Source organism: Ceratotherium simum, chromosome 30, assembly GCF_057802395.1.
Source record: "Ceratotherium simum simum isolate JZ-2026a chromosome 30, ASM5780239v1, whole genome shotgun sequence".
Classification (NCBI taxonomy): domain Eukaryota; kingdom Metazoa; phylum Chordata; class Mammalia; order Perissodactyla; family Rhinocerotidae; genus Ceratotherium; species Ceratotherium simum.
The window spans coordinates 13174824-13191472 of NC_141929.1; the positions used below are offsets into that span (position 1 = coordinate 13174824).

At 48.6% G+C, this 16649-nt stretch overlaps 1 protein-coding gene across 1 annotated transcript; it reads left to right on the top strand.

Moving 5' to 3' along the window:
- The first annotated feature begins 1179 nt into the window (after positions 1–1179).
- Positions 1180–15517, top strand: CHST6 (carbohydrate sulfotransferase 6). Its single transcript, XM_004437103.3, has 4 exons — positions 1180–1252; positions 1393–1702; positions 7369–7444; positions 8458–15517. Exon 4 carries the CDS (start codon positions 8475–8477, stop codon positions 9660–9662), a length of 1188 nt encoding a protein of 395 aa, XP_004437160.1. The 5' UTR covers positions 1180–1252; positions 1393–1702; positions 7369–7444; positions 8458–8474; the 3' UTR covers positions 9663–15517.
- Positions 15518–16649: the final 1132 nt, after the last annotated feature.

Consider the following 16649-nt stretch of genomic DNA (forward strand, 5'->3'; position numbering starts at 1 on the left):
ATGGGATGCTGCCACAGCGTGGCTTGACAAGCGGTGTGATGGTGAGCGCCCCGGATCTGAACCCGCGCACCCGGGTGGCAGAAGCGGAGAGCGCGCACTTAACCGCTGTGCCACTGGGTGGCCCCCCATGTTCATGGTTTTTAAAAGAAGTTTTGTTTCTTTCTGACCATGTAAGTTCTAAATGCCTATTGGGGAAAATGTGTAATTACTGTAATCAAAAGAAAATGAGTTGTCTATAAATCTGCTACCCAGAAGTTATCACTGTTAGCGTTCTGGTACACATCCTTCTCCTCTTTTGTGTTGTTTCTAATTTTTTTCTTATCATAAACAACACTTCTATGAACCTTGTGTATGAATCCTTGTTGCTGGTTTATTTTCTTAAGATAGATCCTAGAAAGGAATTACTAATTCAAAAAACTTATGACTATTCTTAAGGATTTTAATTCATCTTGCCAAACTGAATCCTGGAAAGAATGCACTAATTTGAGAAGTCTCAAAAAGAGACTTTTTTTAGATCCCACCACGGATTACAAAAGGTCCAAATTCTCTTATCTTTTTCAGATGTCTGGACTCTGCTCTGTTATCTGTAAGGGACAGCCAGCTGTGGGCCTAGCTCCTGAGGGCCACCTGGTGTGTCGCTCTTCCCAGCTTGGCTACTGCGCCCGCTGGCCTGGGCGGGCGAGGCAGCGCGGTGTGCTTGGCGTCAAGGTGTCGTGGACTTGGCTGAGGGCTGAGACTGGGGGCTTGGGAAGTGATTTAGATTCCAAGTCACTTCGCTGTGAGGATGCCACTGAGAGCGAGGAGGGGCAAGATTAAGATTCAGTTTCCTTCACAAGGGCCTTTTGTGCTCCCAGAATCCTCCCTTCTCTGGTGATTGGAGGGGGAGACAACTTTTTTGGTCCATTAGTGAGATGAGAGGTGACTCTGCGAGCGCCCTTTGACATCCTTGGCCAAACAGTGCGCCTCCGGCAGACCACCGGGCCCACCTGTGCCCTCCCTTACTCGAAGCCCTCCTGCGCCCGCCTCTAAGCAGCTGCCCCTCCCCCGAGGCGTGGCTCTTCGGTCCTGTGGCGGGGGGCGTGTAGCGGGAGCTGGGGGCCAACCGGCTCTTTCCTTCCTTCCCTCCCCTCCCGCCCTGGCTCCCGCCCGCCGGATCCGGGACCGCAGCCACGTCTGAAAGCGCCTCATTGTGTGCGCTCCGCTCCGGGCCGGCAGCGCAGAGCAGCGCCGCGGGCCGCGGGCTGCCGCGCAGGTAGCGCAGGGCGCGGGGGCGCAGAGCCGGGCTCAGGTCCGGGTTCGGGTCCGGGGGGCCGTAGTTTGTTTCTTGACGTTGCCCCAGGTCTGTCCCTCCACCCCCAACATCCCTTTCTTACGACGCCTCTCTCTTTTTAGGGGACTCCTGCCCTGTTTCCAGGTCCTCTCTGCCTTGGGTCTCCAGGTGTCTCCCATATCTTGGTATCCGCAGACCCCTGTCCACGCCTCTTAGAGCCCCCTCCCCGGTGTCACTGGGTGCCCCTTAATAGCCTTGGGACCATAAGGAACAAATCAGCCCCTGCGGACTCGCGCAGTGAAGAGACAGAGCTGGCGGTGGAGTGGAACTTGGAAGAGACAGAGACGACGTCAAGGAGCCTTTGCTGAGCCTCCGGAGAAGGGTGTCTGCCTCCCGGCCTCGCCGGGTCGGGCAGGGACGCCAAGCTTTGGGGTACGTTGGTTTGTCCTTTCTCCGCGCGCGATGCCCCCACCCTGGGCAGGCTTGGGGCTGGACCAATGGCACAGTTGGGAGGGCATTGATCTTAAAGCTGGGGGTCGGGTGTGGGGGGAGGAACTAAGTGTGGTTGCTCTATGAGCAACGTGGAAAGGGCATCTCCGTCCCAGTCACTGGTTTGCAAATGTCTTCCTGGGCTTCAGCTGCACAGGAGATCACTGTTGGGGGACCCCTATCCGTTGAAACTTGAGTTTCAAACGGAATGACTTTAATCTAGAAAGCTCTCCAAAGGCTTTTCCCACAGAACTCGTGAAGAAGAGCATCTTGGTGAGTGAATTTAAAACCAGATCCAGCTGAATTTGAGTCTGGCGGCCCCTGCTTCTGGCTGCTGGATCTTGGGCAGCAAAAGAGATCTCTGTTGGCCTCAGCATAGGTGCCAAGCAAATGATAACTCTCTCTTCTCTTCTCTCTTGTATTGGAGGCATGAGGGTGGGAAAACTGAGGCCTAAGAGCAGAAAGGACTTGGCTGATCTGAAGCCATGAGTGCGTGAGCCAAGCATCAGAACTAATAAGAATAGTAGGCTGCTGGGTGAGTGCTGGCCATGCTGAGGGTTATATTGTTCCATTTACTCTCCTCCAGCTGGAGTGTTAGGTGCTGTTATGGCCTCCTTTACAAAGGAGTCAGCTGCAGCACAGAGAGGTTAGGAGTGACTTGCTCAAAGTCGCACACCTCACTGGTTGTAGAGGTGGATTTGAACCCAGTCTGGCTTCAGAAGCCAGGCTTCTGGCCATTATTCGCTATCTTCTGTTTGTATGTACATGTTCTGCCCCACATTTTGGTGCTAGGGTCACCTGAACCTGGTTAGGCTATTGTCCTTGAGTTTTCCTTATGAAGGGCTTTCCCTTGGATTCAAAGAATATAGTTGTGACCCAGGATTTGGAAGATTTCTGAACACATGCTTATAATACTATGTGCCGGACATTGTTTTAAGTGCTTTATAAATATTAACTCATTTAATCTTCAAGCCCATGACTTGGGTTATATTATTTCCCCCATTTTATAGATTAAAAAAAAAAAAAAAAAAAAGACAGGCACAGAGAGATTAAGTAACTTGTCCAAGATCACACATTAAATGAACAAATGGAGTTCATATTCTTAGCCACTGGGCTACACCTACTCCCTGTGATGAGAGCCAGGTCCTGCTCCTAGTCTAGTAAGGGGAGATAGGGACAGAAATGCATGAACAAGAGTATTCTAGGTAGTGACAATAGCATTAACAATGATTTCTCAATATCACCTACTATTCAGTCCATATTAAAATTTCTCTGATTACCTCAAAGATACCTTCTTGCAGTTGGTTTGTTTGGATCAGAATCCAAAGTCCACACGTTGCATTTGGCTATGTGTTTTGACTTATTTTCTTCTAAAACAGTCTCTTCCTTTTTCTTTTTATGTCATTGACTGGTATGAATAATTTACATTTTTTAAAAAATAAATTAATCAAAACAAAAAGTTAAAAAAATAAACCAGAGAACATTCCAGATTATCTCTGTATTAGAGAGCTCAGTGAGCACCTGAAGGAACACAGTGGAATGTGTTAAATGTGTGCTCCCTACCCCCATACCCTGTGTGTGTTACTGCAGAGAAGAGGAGGGAGCCCCCAGACTTTAGGGCCTTCCAGCTGTCAGGTTCTACAATTTAGACCAAATTAGGTGCTGTGCAAAGTGCACTTTGAGGATCCCAAATCTCAGACACAGGGCAAAGGGTTTATGTGTTGATATCTGCTCATCTGCTCTGAAGTGCCCCAGGGCTGAGCCAGGGAGACTGCAGGCTCTTGTTGAAGAAGATGAAGTTGATTTCATTTCCCATAGATTCTTGCAGGCAGAAGTTTCCTCCAGCAGCATCTGGGCTCTGCAACTCCAGCCTCCCTGCCTGGGGCTCCTGCCACACTGCTGCTCATCAGGGCTGGCAGAGAAACAGCAGATGTGGCCAGGGCTTGGGGCCAGGCACGTCTTCTGCCACAGCCTGGCCCAGCCCACAGGCCTCCAGACTGAGAGTGGGCTTGGGGACCTTGGCACCTTTCACTGCGTAGGAGGTAATTCTTCATCCCATGTCCCTGTCCTCTGGCCAACTGGGTACTCAGGTCAGCTGGGAGATGGATTTGCAGGCCCTTCTCTCCCTGCAATGAAAGCTGGAACAGGCAAAATCCACCCATGCCTCCTTTAATCAACAAGAAAAAATGGATTTTATGATTACCAAAGTAATAAAAGTCTATTGTAGACTATCTGGAAAATGCAGAAATTTTGGGAAACGAGGTTGGAACGGTGAAGGTTGCTGATGAGGAGAATGTCATGATCAGATAGGCGTCTGTGGTGACTCGGTGCAAGATGGATTAGAGAGAGGCTAGGTGGGGGAGTTTGCCAGAATCCAGAAGAGAAGTATGGATGCCAGGACTAGCAGGACCCTCCTGTGGCACTGGATGTCCAGGCCACTCTCTCGGACCACCATCTGGTCCCTTGACCATCTCATGGGTGTGTCTTTAATATTCCCAACTAGACTGTGGGCTCCACCATGATAGGAGCCCTGAACATTGGACCTCCAGGATTGATCCTCTTGCTTTCTTTTTTTTCTCTATTTTATGTCTTTTATCCATCATCTGTTTTTTTTTTTTTTGTTCTACTTTCTCCATTGCCTCAATTTTATCTTTCAACCCTCCTAGTAAAATTTTAATCTCTAGAGCAATTTAACTCTGATGAAGACAAAGATTGTACAAGAAAGGAAATGCACTCTTAGCGCATTATGTGCTTCAGTTGTGAGCTGTTTTATAAAGTATGTGAATTTTAAATATTGACAACCAAAAATTATTTTAGGAGGCTAGGGGTAGAAGGAAAGTGTGTATTTACCTTTATTTCTGTGTGTGTGTGGAGAGAAGATAAATCTTTATCTTTCATTATAATAAGTCATTAGAAAATGCCATAAATTGTAACCGTAACAATTCATGCTTTTTTTTTTTTTTAAGAAATAGGAAGGTAATTAGCAAAAGAAACAACTAACAAATTTGAAAGCAGTTACCTCTTGTTAAATAGGATTTTGGAGCAAGAGAATGACTTGTGATAACTATCTGACTTGTTAAACTATGTACATTTAAAACTATTTTAATTTAATTATTTTTAAATAGGTAATATGTTCATATGGGTCAAAATTCAAATAGTACAAAAGAGGATTTATTGTGAAATGTCTTTTCCCAGCTATTTCATTCCCCACCCAGGGGAAACTAACATGGTTACTTTCTTGTATAAACTTCCAGGGATAGCTTATGCCTATTCAAGCTATGTGTATTATTTTGACAAAAATAAATTTTAAAAAGACTTTATGACAAAAAAAAGTTTCAGTGACTTAAGAAAGACCACTCTGTAGGGTGACCCTGGGTATCAGGGTAGGAGGGGGAACTTTCTGTTCTTTCTGTGGCCTCTTGTACTTTACTCCCACCACACCCCAATCCCTAAATATATAATTATTTTCATTGTCACCATCATTACCATCAAAGACTTGGTGGAAGTTGGAGGCAGGGTTGCCTCTGAAGATGGCCTGGGGGATGGGGGAGGTGTAGGGGACAGAGAATGTCACTTCCTTTTGACTGAGTGGCCCTGGCACTCTGGTGTGGGGCTGTGTCTGCCAGAGGATGGGGCCCCTTTTCTAATTTTCACAAATAAAACATGAGCCCATGATGCCCTCATCTGTACTTTTATAATTTTGTGCCACCTCTATGTATTACTTTATCCAAAAATTAAACATCTAATAAACATATACCCCCCCCACAAAGAATTTAAAAATGAAAGAATTTATAGGGGATGGGGCTAGGCCTTCCAAGATGGGGGACTTCATTGGGCAAAGGCTTAGCAGTGGGACCCACCCCAGAGCCCTCCCCTGAGGGTTGACTGTTGGACTTAAACCCCTTCCCTGTCCCTTACTGAGTATTCATGTCTCTGAGCCCCTTTGCCTCAATTAAAACAGACAGGGATAATTTCTGCTTCCTAGGGATGATAATATAAGATTCAGTCATGAAGATAAAGTATGTACACATCAGAGGCCTGCCCGATATGTTGTTCCTAACTTTGAACCCTGGGGCAATTAATGGGTGTGTTGAACATATGGTTGCTTATTGGAAGACTCCCAGCTGGGACCTGGACTTCTCTGGACACCCCTTGAGGTGTAGGATATTTTGATCTCCTTCCTAGTTCTTGAGTTCCAATAATAGGATCAAATAGCAGTTCCTGTATTGTGTGAGTCACTTAAGAAAACCTCTGGTTTCCCTGGAGTGCAGGTAACAAACACCTTGGCATGGGGTCAAGATCCTCCCTACCCAGGAGAGGGCTGGGCTGGCTAGGGCAGCTGTGTTCAGGCCAAACATCAGGGTCCTGCCCTCTGCAGGGATCTCCCAGGGATGGGAAAGGCCAGCAGCCTGTGATGGGTAAGTGCTAGGAATTTAGAAATGGAAGTCTTGGGTTGGGGTCCCGTTACCCGGATGTCTCCCCAAGGCTTGGGTCCTTCATCTAAAAAAAAAGATCATAACACCCACCTCAGGGGGCCATTGAGTTAAATCATAGAGTGGATGTAAAGCATCTAGCACTTGAGGTAATTTCTCTCAGGAAATCCGAGTTATGAGTTCCCTTCCTCCCCCGCACCCTGTTTTCAGGGAAAGCACACCTTAAGGAGAGGAGATAACATGTGCAGAGCAGATAGTGGCTCCTCTCCTTGTCTTCCAGGTTTTCCAGGAGTGGGTGTGGGATCCAGGAGACACTTCTGGAATCAGGAGATGACAGAGCTATTGGGTATCCTCCACTCACTCCTGCAGCCTCTCAATAAGGGGAAGGAGCAGAGATGGGATCTGCTCACAGTTTAGACCTCGGCTTCTCTCAGTGGTGACATGGGCAGGGGTGGGGGTTTAATGGGATCCAAATGCTGTGAAAGCAAGGAGGAAACTTCCAGGCCCCTCCCTTTCAAAGCAGCTCATCTGTGAGATTATTGCAGGAGCAACAAGTGCAAAAAGGAGAAAACTCTGGACCTCGGGTGTGGAAGCTGGGCTCGGTGTTCCTTTCATTCTGCAGGACACGCGTGACATTCTGAGGATCCACGGAAGGACTCAGTGGTGGGTGGGGGCTAGAGGTGGGCCTGGGAGATGCTGGGATCCCAAGCACAGGTGACCTCAGGGTGTCTCATCTGGGTGGAGACCTCCCATGTTCCTCCTCTCCAGACACAGCTTAACACTACAACAGTATCGGTAACCTGGGGCACACGTGTGGCACTTTACCAAGCCCTTTCCTCACTGTGTAGCAGCATTCCTCACAACAACGCTGAGAAGTTAAATGCTACCATCCTCATTCTCTCAAAGAGGAAATTGAGCCTTGCAGAAGTCATAAGTGGCATGAAGGGACTCAAAGCCAGCCCTGTCTCCTGCCCCCAGCAGGAGAGCCTGTCAGTTCCCATCATTTGGAAAAATGTATCCAGCACCTGGTCCGTGCCCAGCTCCAGCCAAAGCCAGGGCAGCTCCACGCCCACCCATGAGGAACTGTCGGTCAGTCTGGGAAGGCAGAGCCCTCCTGGTGTGCAGGGCTATCTCCCCTTATGGGGCTCTGACCCAGCCTCCCTCCTGCTTTCTCAGACCCTGAGGACCCTCCAGACATCTCCCATGGATTTGTGATTGGGGTGGGAAGCTCTCCCAGCAGTCCTGGACAGAGGTGAGTAACCTCAGCAGGGAAAGGGGCAAGCAGCGGGCGGGAGCCTGACTCTGTTCTCACCTCCCCCCTCCTCTGGCTCCATCCTCTCTCTCCTTTAACTGGCTGCTTCTGCAAACTCACACAGTTCCAGCAAGATACCCTCCCAAAAGTTGTATCTGCTGGTTTAAGAAAAATCATACAATGCAGAAGCACACTGTGTAGAAAGTACAAGTTCTTAGTTATGGAAGTTACTACAAGCCCCTCCACCCCCATGCTCATTCCAATACCCCAAAACCAGTATTATCCCCTGTTTACAGTTGGGTAAGCCGAGTCACAGAGAGATTAAGAGTTTGGTCCAAGATCACAGGCCAGGAAGTGGCTGAGCCAAGATTCAACCTGAGGGAGCTTGGTGGTGCTCTTACATCAGCCAAATCACCCATCAAGCTGTTCAGCTAAACAACTTAAAATTGTCTCCCTAAAAGGAATTCTTAAGCACAAGGTGAGAGTTCTCTTTTAAAAACATTTCCCTCCCCAGATAGATAAAAAGAAACATTTCCCACAGTATTCTGCAACTGGCCTTTTGCTCTGCATGGACCAAATCGTGGCCATGTCTTTTTTTTTTTTTTTTTTTTTTTTTTTTTTTTTTAAGATTTTATTTATTTTATTTTTTCCCCCCAAAGCCCCAGTGGATAGTTGTGTGTCGTAGCTGCACATCCTTCTAGTTGCTGTATGTGGGACTCGGCCTCAGGATGAACGGAGAAGTGGTGCCTCGATGCGCACCCGGGATCCGAACCCGGGCCGCCAGCATCGCAGCGCGCGCACTTAACCACCAAGCCACAGGGCCGGCCCCGTGGCCATGTCTTAACTTCACATTCCGGGGGGAGCGCCCAAACTGAGACGGTTGTGGTCTTGGGCGGCCCCCACGGCTTGGGTGGTCGAGGCCCGGGGCGCTCCCTGTAAGCGCTGGTTAGGAGGTGGGGTGTGGGAGGGGCGAGCAGGCCGAGCTCCCAAACGGCTGCGCTCTCCTTCCACAGGCCCCACTGCCGGCGGCATGTGGCTGTCGCGCTTCTCCAGCATGGTGGTGACCGCGCTCCTGCTGGCGCAGTCTGGCCTCCTGCTCTTCCTGGTCTCCAGGCCCAGGCCGCTGTCCCCAGTGGGTGGCGAGCAGCGGGTGCACGTACTGGTGCTGTCCTCGTGGCGTTCAGGCTCGTCCTTCGTTGGCCAGCTCTTCAGCCAGCACCCCGATGTCTTCTACCTGATGGAGCCCGGGTGGCATGTGTGGACCGCCCTGTCGCAGGGCAGCGCACCCACGCTGCACATGGCCGTGCGCGACCTGGTGCGCTCCGTCTTCCTGTGCGACATGGACGTGTTCGATGCCTACCTGCCGTGGCGTCGCAACCTGTCGGACCTCTTCCAGTCGGCGGTGAGCCGCGCGCTGTGCTCGCCGCCGGCCTGCAGCGCCTTCCCGCGCGGCGCCATCAGCAGTGAGGCCGTGTGCAAACCGCTGTGCGCGCGCCGGCCCTTCAGCGTGGCCCAGGAGGCCTGCCGCTCCTACAGCCACGTGGTGCTCAAGGAGGTGCGCTTCTTCAACCTGCAGGTGCTCTACCCGCTGCTCAACGACCCGGCGCTCAACCTGCGCATCGTGCATCTGGTGCGCGACCCGCGGGCGGTGCTGCGCTCGCGCGAGCAGACGGCCAAGGCGCTGGCGCGCGACAACGGCATAGTGCTGGGCACCAACGGCACGTGGGTGGAGGCCGACCCTGGCCTGCGCGTGGTGAGCGAGGTGTGCCGCAGCCACGTGCGCATCGCCGAGGCCGCCACGCGCAAGCCGCCGCCCTTCCTGCGGGACCGCTACCGCCTGGTGCGCTTCGAGGACCTGGCGCGCGCGCCGCTGTCCGAGATCCGCGCCCTCTACAACTTCGCGGGCCTGAGCCTCACGCCCCAGCTTGAGGCCTGGATCCACAACATCACTCACGGGTCCGGGCCCGGCGCGCGCCGCGAGGCCTTCAAGACCACGTCCAGGGACGCGCTCAACGTTTCCCAGGCCTGGCGCCACGCTCTGTCCTTCAGCAAGATCCGCCGCGTACAGGAGCTGTGTGCCGGGGCGCTGCAGCTGCTGGGCTACCGGCCCGTGTTCTCCGAGAAAGAACAGCGCAACCTCGCCCTGGATCTGGTGCTGCCGCTCGGCCGGAGCAGCTTCAGCTGGGCGTCGTCCACTGCCGCGCATCCCGGGCCTTAGCGGAGGCCCCCAGTTGTGGCGGTCGCCAGGGCCGGGAAACTAGAGTACGGTAGGGAGGGAGCCGGGGCACAGGGGCCGCAGGCAGCTACTGGAGGGGCCGGGAGTTGGGGAATCCTCCCCTGTAGTAGGAAAGGACTGAGTCCCCAAACTACATGTTTCTTTTCCCCCTACTTCTTGACTTTCCTTTGGGTCCTCTTTAGGAGCGAGGTTCCCACCGGGCACACTTCATAGAAAGCAAAACTCGTGCCCCCATTTCCTCTTGGCACAGGGTATAAGTTCAGACAACCTGGCTCCTACTCAAGCGCTTTCTTTCGCCTTAACTCTCTCCTCCCTTGGGATGCATCATCCAGCAGCTGAGAAGGGTGGCCCAGTCCTGCCTGGGAGTGGAGGGGCACTATGATGAGCTTCTGTAAGTCGTCGTCGTCCCCCCTCCTCCCCCCATACATCCCCCCCCCTTCGTTCCTCCCATCCCGCTGGCACCACTCCATCAAAGCCATTGGCGGTTATATTCACTTGTATCATCAGCGAGAAATCAGACAAGATTTCTTTTGTTTTGTGGTCTCCCCTTATCCTCTTGCTGCCCCACCTCCCAGGAGCCCACACACCCCCATCACCTATCCAGGTAGGGTGAACCTTTGATTTGTCCTAACAGGAAAGCTCCTACCTACAGAAATAAACATAATAATTAACCTATGTGGTACAGATTAGTTGATAGCCTGTAAAGTTTGACAGGCAAAACACGGACTTGTCCACTGTCACAAGATAAGGAGTATGAAAGGAGGCGGAAGGTTTGGCTCTGGGGCTGCAGTGGGGAGAAGAGGGTGAATCAGGCGTGCAGAGACCTGTCTCCTGGACAAAGAAGGGCCAGATTTTCCCCTCTTATTTGCCCTAGGGAAGAGCAAGCTGCCATGGCTGGGGCCACAGCTGTGGAATATGGGAAGTGGTAAGTTCTGGGCCCAGAGTGCAGAATCTAGGGAGCCTCCTGGATAAGCCTGGGGGGAGGCTGTGAGGAGGAAAGGTGGAGGGAGTGAAGGCTGGGGAGGCCTGGACAGCAAGGTTCAGTGCAGAGGAGCAAGAGGTTGGCAGCAGGATCAGTGCCTGGAGGGCAGGTCACAGGGTGAATGTAACCAAATCAGGCTTGCTGTGAGCTTGGAAGAAAAACGGCTCTGGGGTGATTGTCTTCCCTCCGTCCTTCCAGGCCAGGCCCTGGAGGAGAGCAGAGTAAGATTCCTAAGTGCAAGCCACAACCCCTAGCTCTGGCAGCAAGGAGACTTACTAGAGGGATACTCAATGTGTAGAGGGCTTAGTCCTGAGCTTAGGAAATGAGAGCCAGCAAGTGCTCAGTAAATGTTTAAAAAGAAAAAAACCAAAAACCTCACAGAACCTCTGGGAAGGACAGGGAAGCAAATCTGAGTCCATACAAATAGAATACCCCAAGCCCCACTGGGGCACAAAGTTGGTCTGGGGACTGCCACTTGCCACCAGAACTACTGTGCCCATTACCTCTGGAAATGAGGGAGCTGCCCTCACTGTTGCCATCAGTCACCAGAAGGGACTCTGGAGGTTGCTCACTTCTTTTTTTTTTTTTTTTTTTTTGTGAGGAAGATCAGCCCTGAGCTAACATCCACGCTAATCCTCCTCTTTTTGCTGAGGAAGACCAGCTCTGAGCTAACATCTATTGCCAATCCTCCTCCTTTTTTTTTTTCCCCCAAAGCCCCAGTAGATAGTTGTATGTCATAGCTGCACATCCTTCTAGTTGCTGTATGTGGGACGCGGCCTCAGCATGGCCGGAGAAGCGGTGCATCGGTGTGCGGCCGGGATCCAAACCCAGGCGGCCAGTAGCAGAGCGCGCGCTTAACCGCTAAGCCACGGGGCTGGCCGAGGTTGCTCACTTCTGATTCTCAGCCTGGATGTGGCCTTCCATTGGTGGGACCTGGATTGTGGACCCACATCCTCGCTGCAAAGCAGGAGGGGCGAGGGGGATCTGGCGTTTTATGCTGCTTTTTTTGCGGGGAGCAGAGGTATGTTGACCTTGAAGCTGAAGCTTCCAGATGGCTCATTTGAGGATCTCTCAAGCTGTAGAAGCTTCAGGCCCCTGAAACCTCTATCTGCCCCTGCTCATAATAGCATGGGGAAGGTATTTAAAACCCCAAATTTATTAATGGAGACTCTGCAGCTTAGAAAGGCTCAAGTGACATAGCTTAATGTATGGGCAAGGACTCGAACTCATTTCTTTGACTTAAATACTTACCGTTCACTTTACTTAGTGAACTGGGGATGCAGCAAAGGACCCCACCACAGGCTTGGAAAACCAGATCATTTCTCCCTGATGGTGACATGGGTCTCTGGGTGTCAGAGAGCCGTCCTGGCATTTGGCTGCAAACATCTCAAGAAGCAGAATGTTGAAAGGTATGGTGGGCAGTTGGCTGAGGCATTGGGGCCCCTGCCGCTGGCCCCTGTCCTCCCTGCACGCCCCTCCCTGTCCTCCACCCTGTGCTGGCCACTGGGGATAAAGGCAGCCTGCTTTGGAAGAAGTGCACTGTCAAATGGAGGAGTCCACCTAGGAACGGTCCTGGGCAATATGGTGTGTTCAGGCAAAGAAGGATGAGCAAGAGGTTCATGGGCCCAGAGGCTAAGAATGAGGAGACACTGATCTCTGGTGGGGTCCAGGAAGGCTTTTGTTGGGGGCTCAGAGCCCAGCCTGATAGTGGCATCCCACAAGTTGCATTTGCCCTGCTCAGGTCACGGATTGTATTGATGGCCATAATTAATGGCCCTTGCTATGTGATTCATCCATTCTCATTTGACTCCTGGGGTCCCAAGGATGGGGATGACTGGCTCCTAGACTTTACTCGCTGCATATGGGACACTCTGGGCAAGCCTCTGAGTGAGTTCCCTGGCACACGGGTTCCAGGCAAGGTCTCAGGTGAACCCAGGTCAAGTTTCAGGACAAAAACAGGTAGTAGCCAGTTGAGTGCTTCAATGAGTCAGGCCAATGCCAGGCCCTGGGACATAGTGGGAGACAGAGCAGTCACAGCCCTTGCTCTTGTGGGGAGTGCAGACCCAAAATAAATAGTCCCACAGATAAACATGTAACCATAAATGTCAATTGTGCTCTTAAAAGAAACAATAAGAATGGGTAGAGGGCGACCTTCTTTAGTATGGGGCGTCAGGAAGACCTCTTTGAAGAGGAAACATTTGGTTTGAATAAATGAAGGATAAATATGAGTTAATCAAACATGAGATGAAGAAACCGAGGCAGACAGAGACTGAGGGATTGGTCCCTTGGAATCACGTTTCCTTGACAAAATAAAAGACTCACTCCTGGGAATCTGGGCTCATGGGATGGGAGAAGCCCCCAGGAGATGACAGAGTTGTATGTCTATAGTAAAGATTCCTAGAAGTAGAACTGCTGGATCAAGGAGCATTCATTTTTTAAATGTGAAATTGCCAGATTACTCTAAAAATGGAGTACCAACTTATACTCTTTGGAAGAGTGTCAAGAATGCCTTGTCACCCTCTCCTCCCAACCGCTCCCACCCCACCGCCATCACCTGTACAGGGTCAAATCAATCATTTTCATTTTTACCTACCTGATGGAATGTTATTCAGTGCTAAAAAGAAATGAGCTATCAAGCCATGAAAAGACATGGAGGAACCTGAAGTGCATATTACCAAATGAAAGAAGCCAATCTGAAGAAGCTACATACTGTATGATTCCAACTATATGACATTCTGGAAAAGGCAAAACTATGGACACAGTGAAAAGATTAGTGGTTGCTAGGAGCTGGGAGTGGGGAGGGGAGGATTGAGTAGGTGGAGCACAGAGGAGTTTTAGGGCAATGAAAATACTCTGTGTGCTATTATAATAATGGATATGTGTCATTATACATTTGCCCAAACCCATAGAATGTACAACATAAAAAGTGAACTCTAAGGTAAACTATGGACTTTGGGTGATTATGATGTGTCAATGTAGGTTCCTCCTTGTTAACAAATGTAACACTCTGGTGAGTGATGTTGATAATGGCAGAGGCTATGCATGTGTGAGGGCAGGAGGTATATGGGAAATCTCTGTACCTCCCTCTCAATTTTGTTGTAAACCTAAAACTGCTCTAAAAAAAATTGTCTTAAAAAAGAAAAAAACTGGAGCAAAAGCCTTGGTAGCCTCAGGAGGGTGTGAGAGTGCTGCTGAAATGAAGGGAGTTGGCGAACCACACAGAGACTGAAGCAACCACCACAGTCTGGACCTCAAATTTTCCCAGAGTGGCAAGACCTTCAGCTGATTGAGTATTTTCTCCCTTGCAGGTAAGACTGGAGAACTTGGTTGGCCTTGCAGTTCTGGTGCTATTCTGATCCCAGTCTTCAAGTCCTCCACACCTCCATTCATTCATTCAACACACATTATGGATTGAGCACCAACCAGTGCTAAGGACAAAAGTAGGGAAGGATCATGTGGCTCAGGAATGTATGTATGTAGGGGTGTGAGCTGTGATTGTTAATGGGGTGATCACAGTAGGTCTCATTGAGAAAGTGACATTTGAGCAAAGTTTTAAAGTAGGTGAGGTAGTTAATTAAGGGGTAACTATGGGTAGAGTGTCCTGGAGGAGGAAACAGGTAATACAGAAATCCTAAGGAGGGAATGTATCTGGCATACTGGAAGAACAGCAAGGGGCTCATAGTTCTGGTATGGTGGGCCCAAGGAAGAGTGCTAGGAGGTAAGAAGGTAAGAGAGAGGGGGTAAGATCACGCAGGACCTTGTAGGCCTTGGCGAGGACTTTGGCTTTTGGTTGGAGTGAGATTGAGGGTATCCAAGGCCACTTTTGCTCTATGGCCTTCCTTAGTTGAATAAATAAATATAAATATAATGTCATATAAATGTGTAATATGTCAGGTATTAAAAAAATAATAGAACAAGTACCCAGTTAAATAAATATTCCATTATAATTTTACTGCCTATGTTAAGTATCCTGAATTAGTATATTATTAGTTTTGCAAGGTGGTTTTTTGTGTGTGTGTGTGTGTGTGAGGAAGATTGGCCCTGAGCTAACATCTGTTGCCAATCTTCCTCTTTTTGCTTGAGAAAGATTGTCGCTGAGCTAACATCTGTGCCAATCTTCCTCCATTTTTTGTATATGGGATGCCACCACAGCATGGCTTGATGAGCGGTGTGTGGGTCCACACTTGAGATCCAAACCCAGGAACCCCGGGCCATTGAAGCGGAATGCACGAACTTAACCACTACACCACCGGGCTGGCCCCAGTTTTGCAAGTTTTTAAGCTGGAATTGAATCACACTGTGGCATTCTTCTGCAACTTAGATTTCCCCCTCAACTTTATATTCCTGGGATTCATCATGTTGTTGCTTGCAGCTTTAGCTCATTTATTTCCACTACTGAATAGTATTTTATTGAAAATTATACCACAAGTTTATTTATCTATTCTTTCCTTGATGAACACTTGGCTTGTTTTTAGTTACTTGCTGTTACAGTGCTACTAGGAACAATCTTGTACGTATCTCCTGGTACAAATGCTATAGAATATTCACCTGGGAGTGAAGTGGCTGGATCTTGACCATCTTCATTCAACACTATTCCAAAATGGTTATATCAATTTATACCTCCAGTGTTCCAGTTGCTGTACAACTTCACCAACAATTGGTGTTCTCAAACTTTTAAATTTTTGGCTATTAGGTGATTGACAAATGATATCTTATTGTGATTTCATTTTGTGTTTCACTGATTAATAATGAGGTAAAGCATCTGTTCCTATTTTTGTTGGCCATTTGTATTTCTCTTTGATAAAGTACCTATTCAGGTCTTTTGTCTCTTTGTCATTTTCTTATTGATTTTTAGGAGTGCTTTATATATTCTGAATACTACTCCTTTGTCAGTTATATGTATTACAAATATTTTCTCCCAGTTTGCGGCTTGTCTTTTTACTTTCTTTATGTAACTCTTGAATAATACAAGTTCTTAATTTAAAGTAGTTAAATTTATCAAAACTTTCCTTTATGGTCTTGGCTTTTTGTATCTTGTTTAAGAACTCCTTTACTATCCTGAGACCATAAAGATATTCAATATTGTCTTCTAAAAGTTTTATAGTTCTGCATCTCACTATAAGTGAAACAAGTAGGAGAGTAGATTTCTAAAAAACAACAAAACAAAAATAAAAACTTAGCTTTTGTTTGCTTTATATTTGCTTCATAATTTTCTTGCAGGTTTGTGTTTTTCCTGGAGTTTGTATTGCTTTTCAGTTTTTTTCCCATTGAGAGAAGAAATGGGTACATGATTTACCCTGTCATTAAAAATTTGAGCTTCTTACCATTTTGTCCATAGCTTGAGTCACTTCCATTATTCTTCCCGAGGACCCTCTTCTTTCTGTTCTAATCTGGTTAGGTGGCTGCTAGGACTATTGCACAGAAGTCAGTCTAACACTTCTGGTTAAATCCACTATTTTTTTTTTTTTTTTTTGAGGAAGAGTGACCCTAAGCTAACATCTGTTGCCAATCTTCCTCTTTTGCTTTTTTTTTCCCCTAAGCCCCGGTACATAATTGTATATCCTAGTTGTAGGTCCTTCTAGTTCTTCCGTGTGGGACGCCACCTCAGCATGGCTTGATGAGCAATGAGTAGGTCCACACCCAGGATCCGAACTGGTGAACCCGGGCCACCAAAGCAGAACATGCAAACTTAACCACTACGCCACCCAGGCAGGCCCTAAATCCACTATTTCTTATACTGCACATCTTTCTCTTTCTTAGTTATTACTCTAACTTTGCTGGAGTACACACTCAGCTTCCCTAAAAGGGGAACATGAAACATACATTTTCTGAGTCCTGCAAGTCTAAATGTCTCTTTTTTTAACCTCTCGATTCACAATTTGACTGAGGATAGAATTCTAAATTCAAAATAACGTTTCCTAATGTGATACACAATGATTGTTATATAACCCTAAAATAACTGGTTTCTTCTACTTCTTATACAGTCT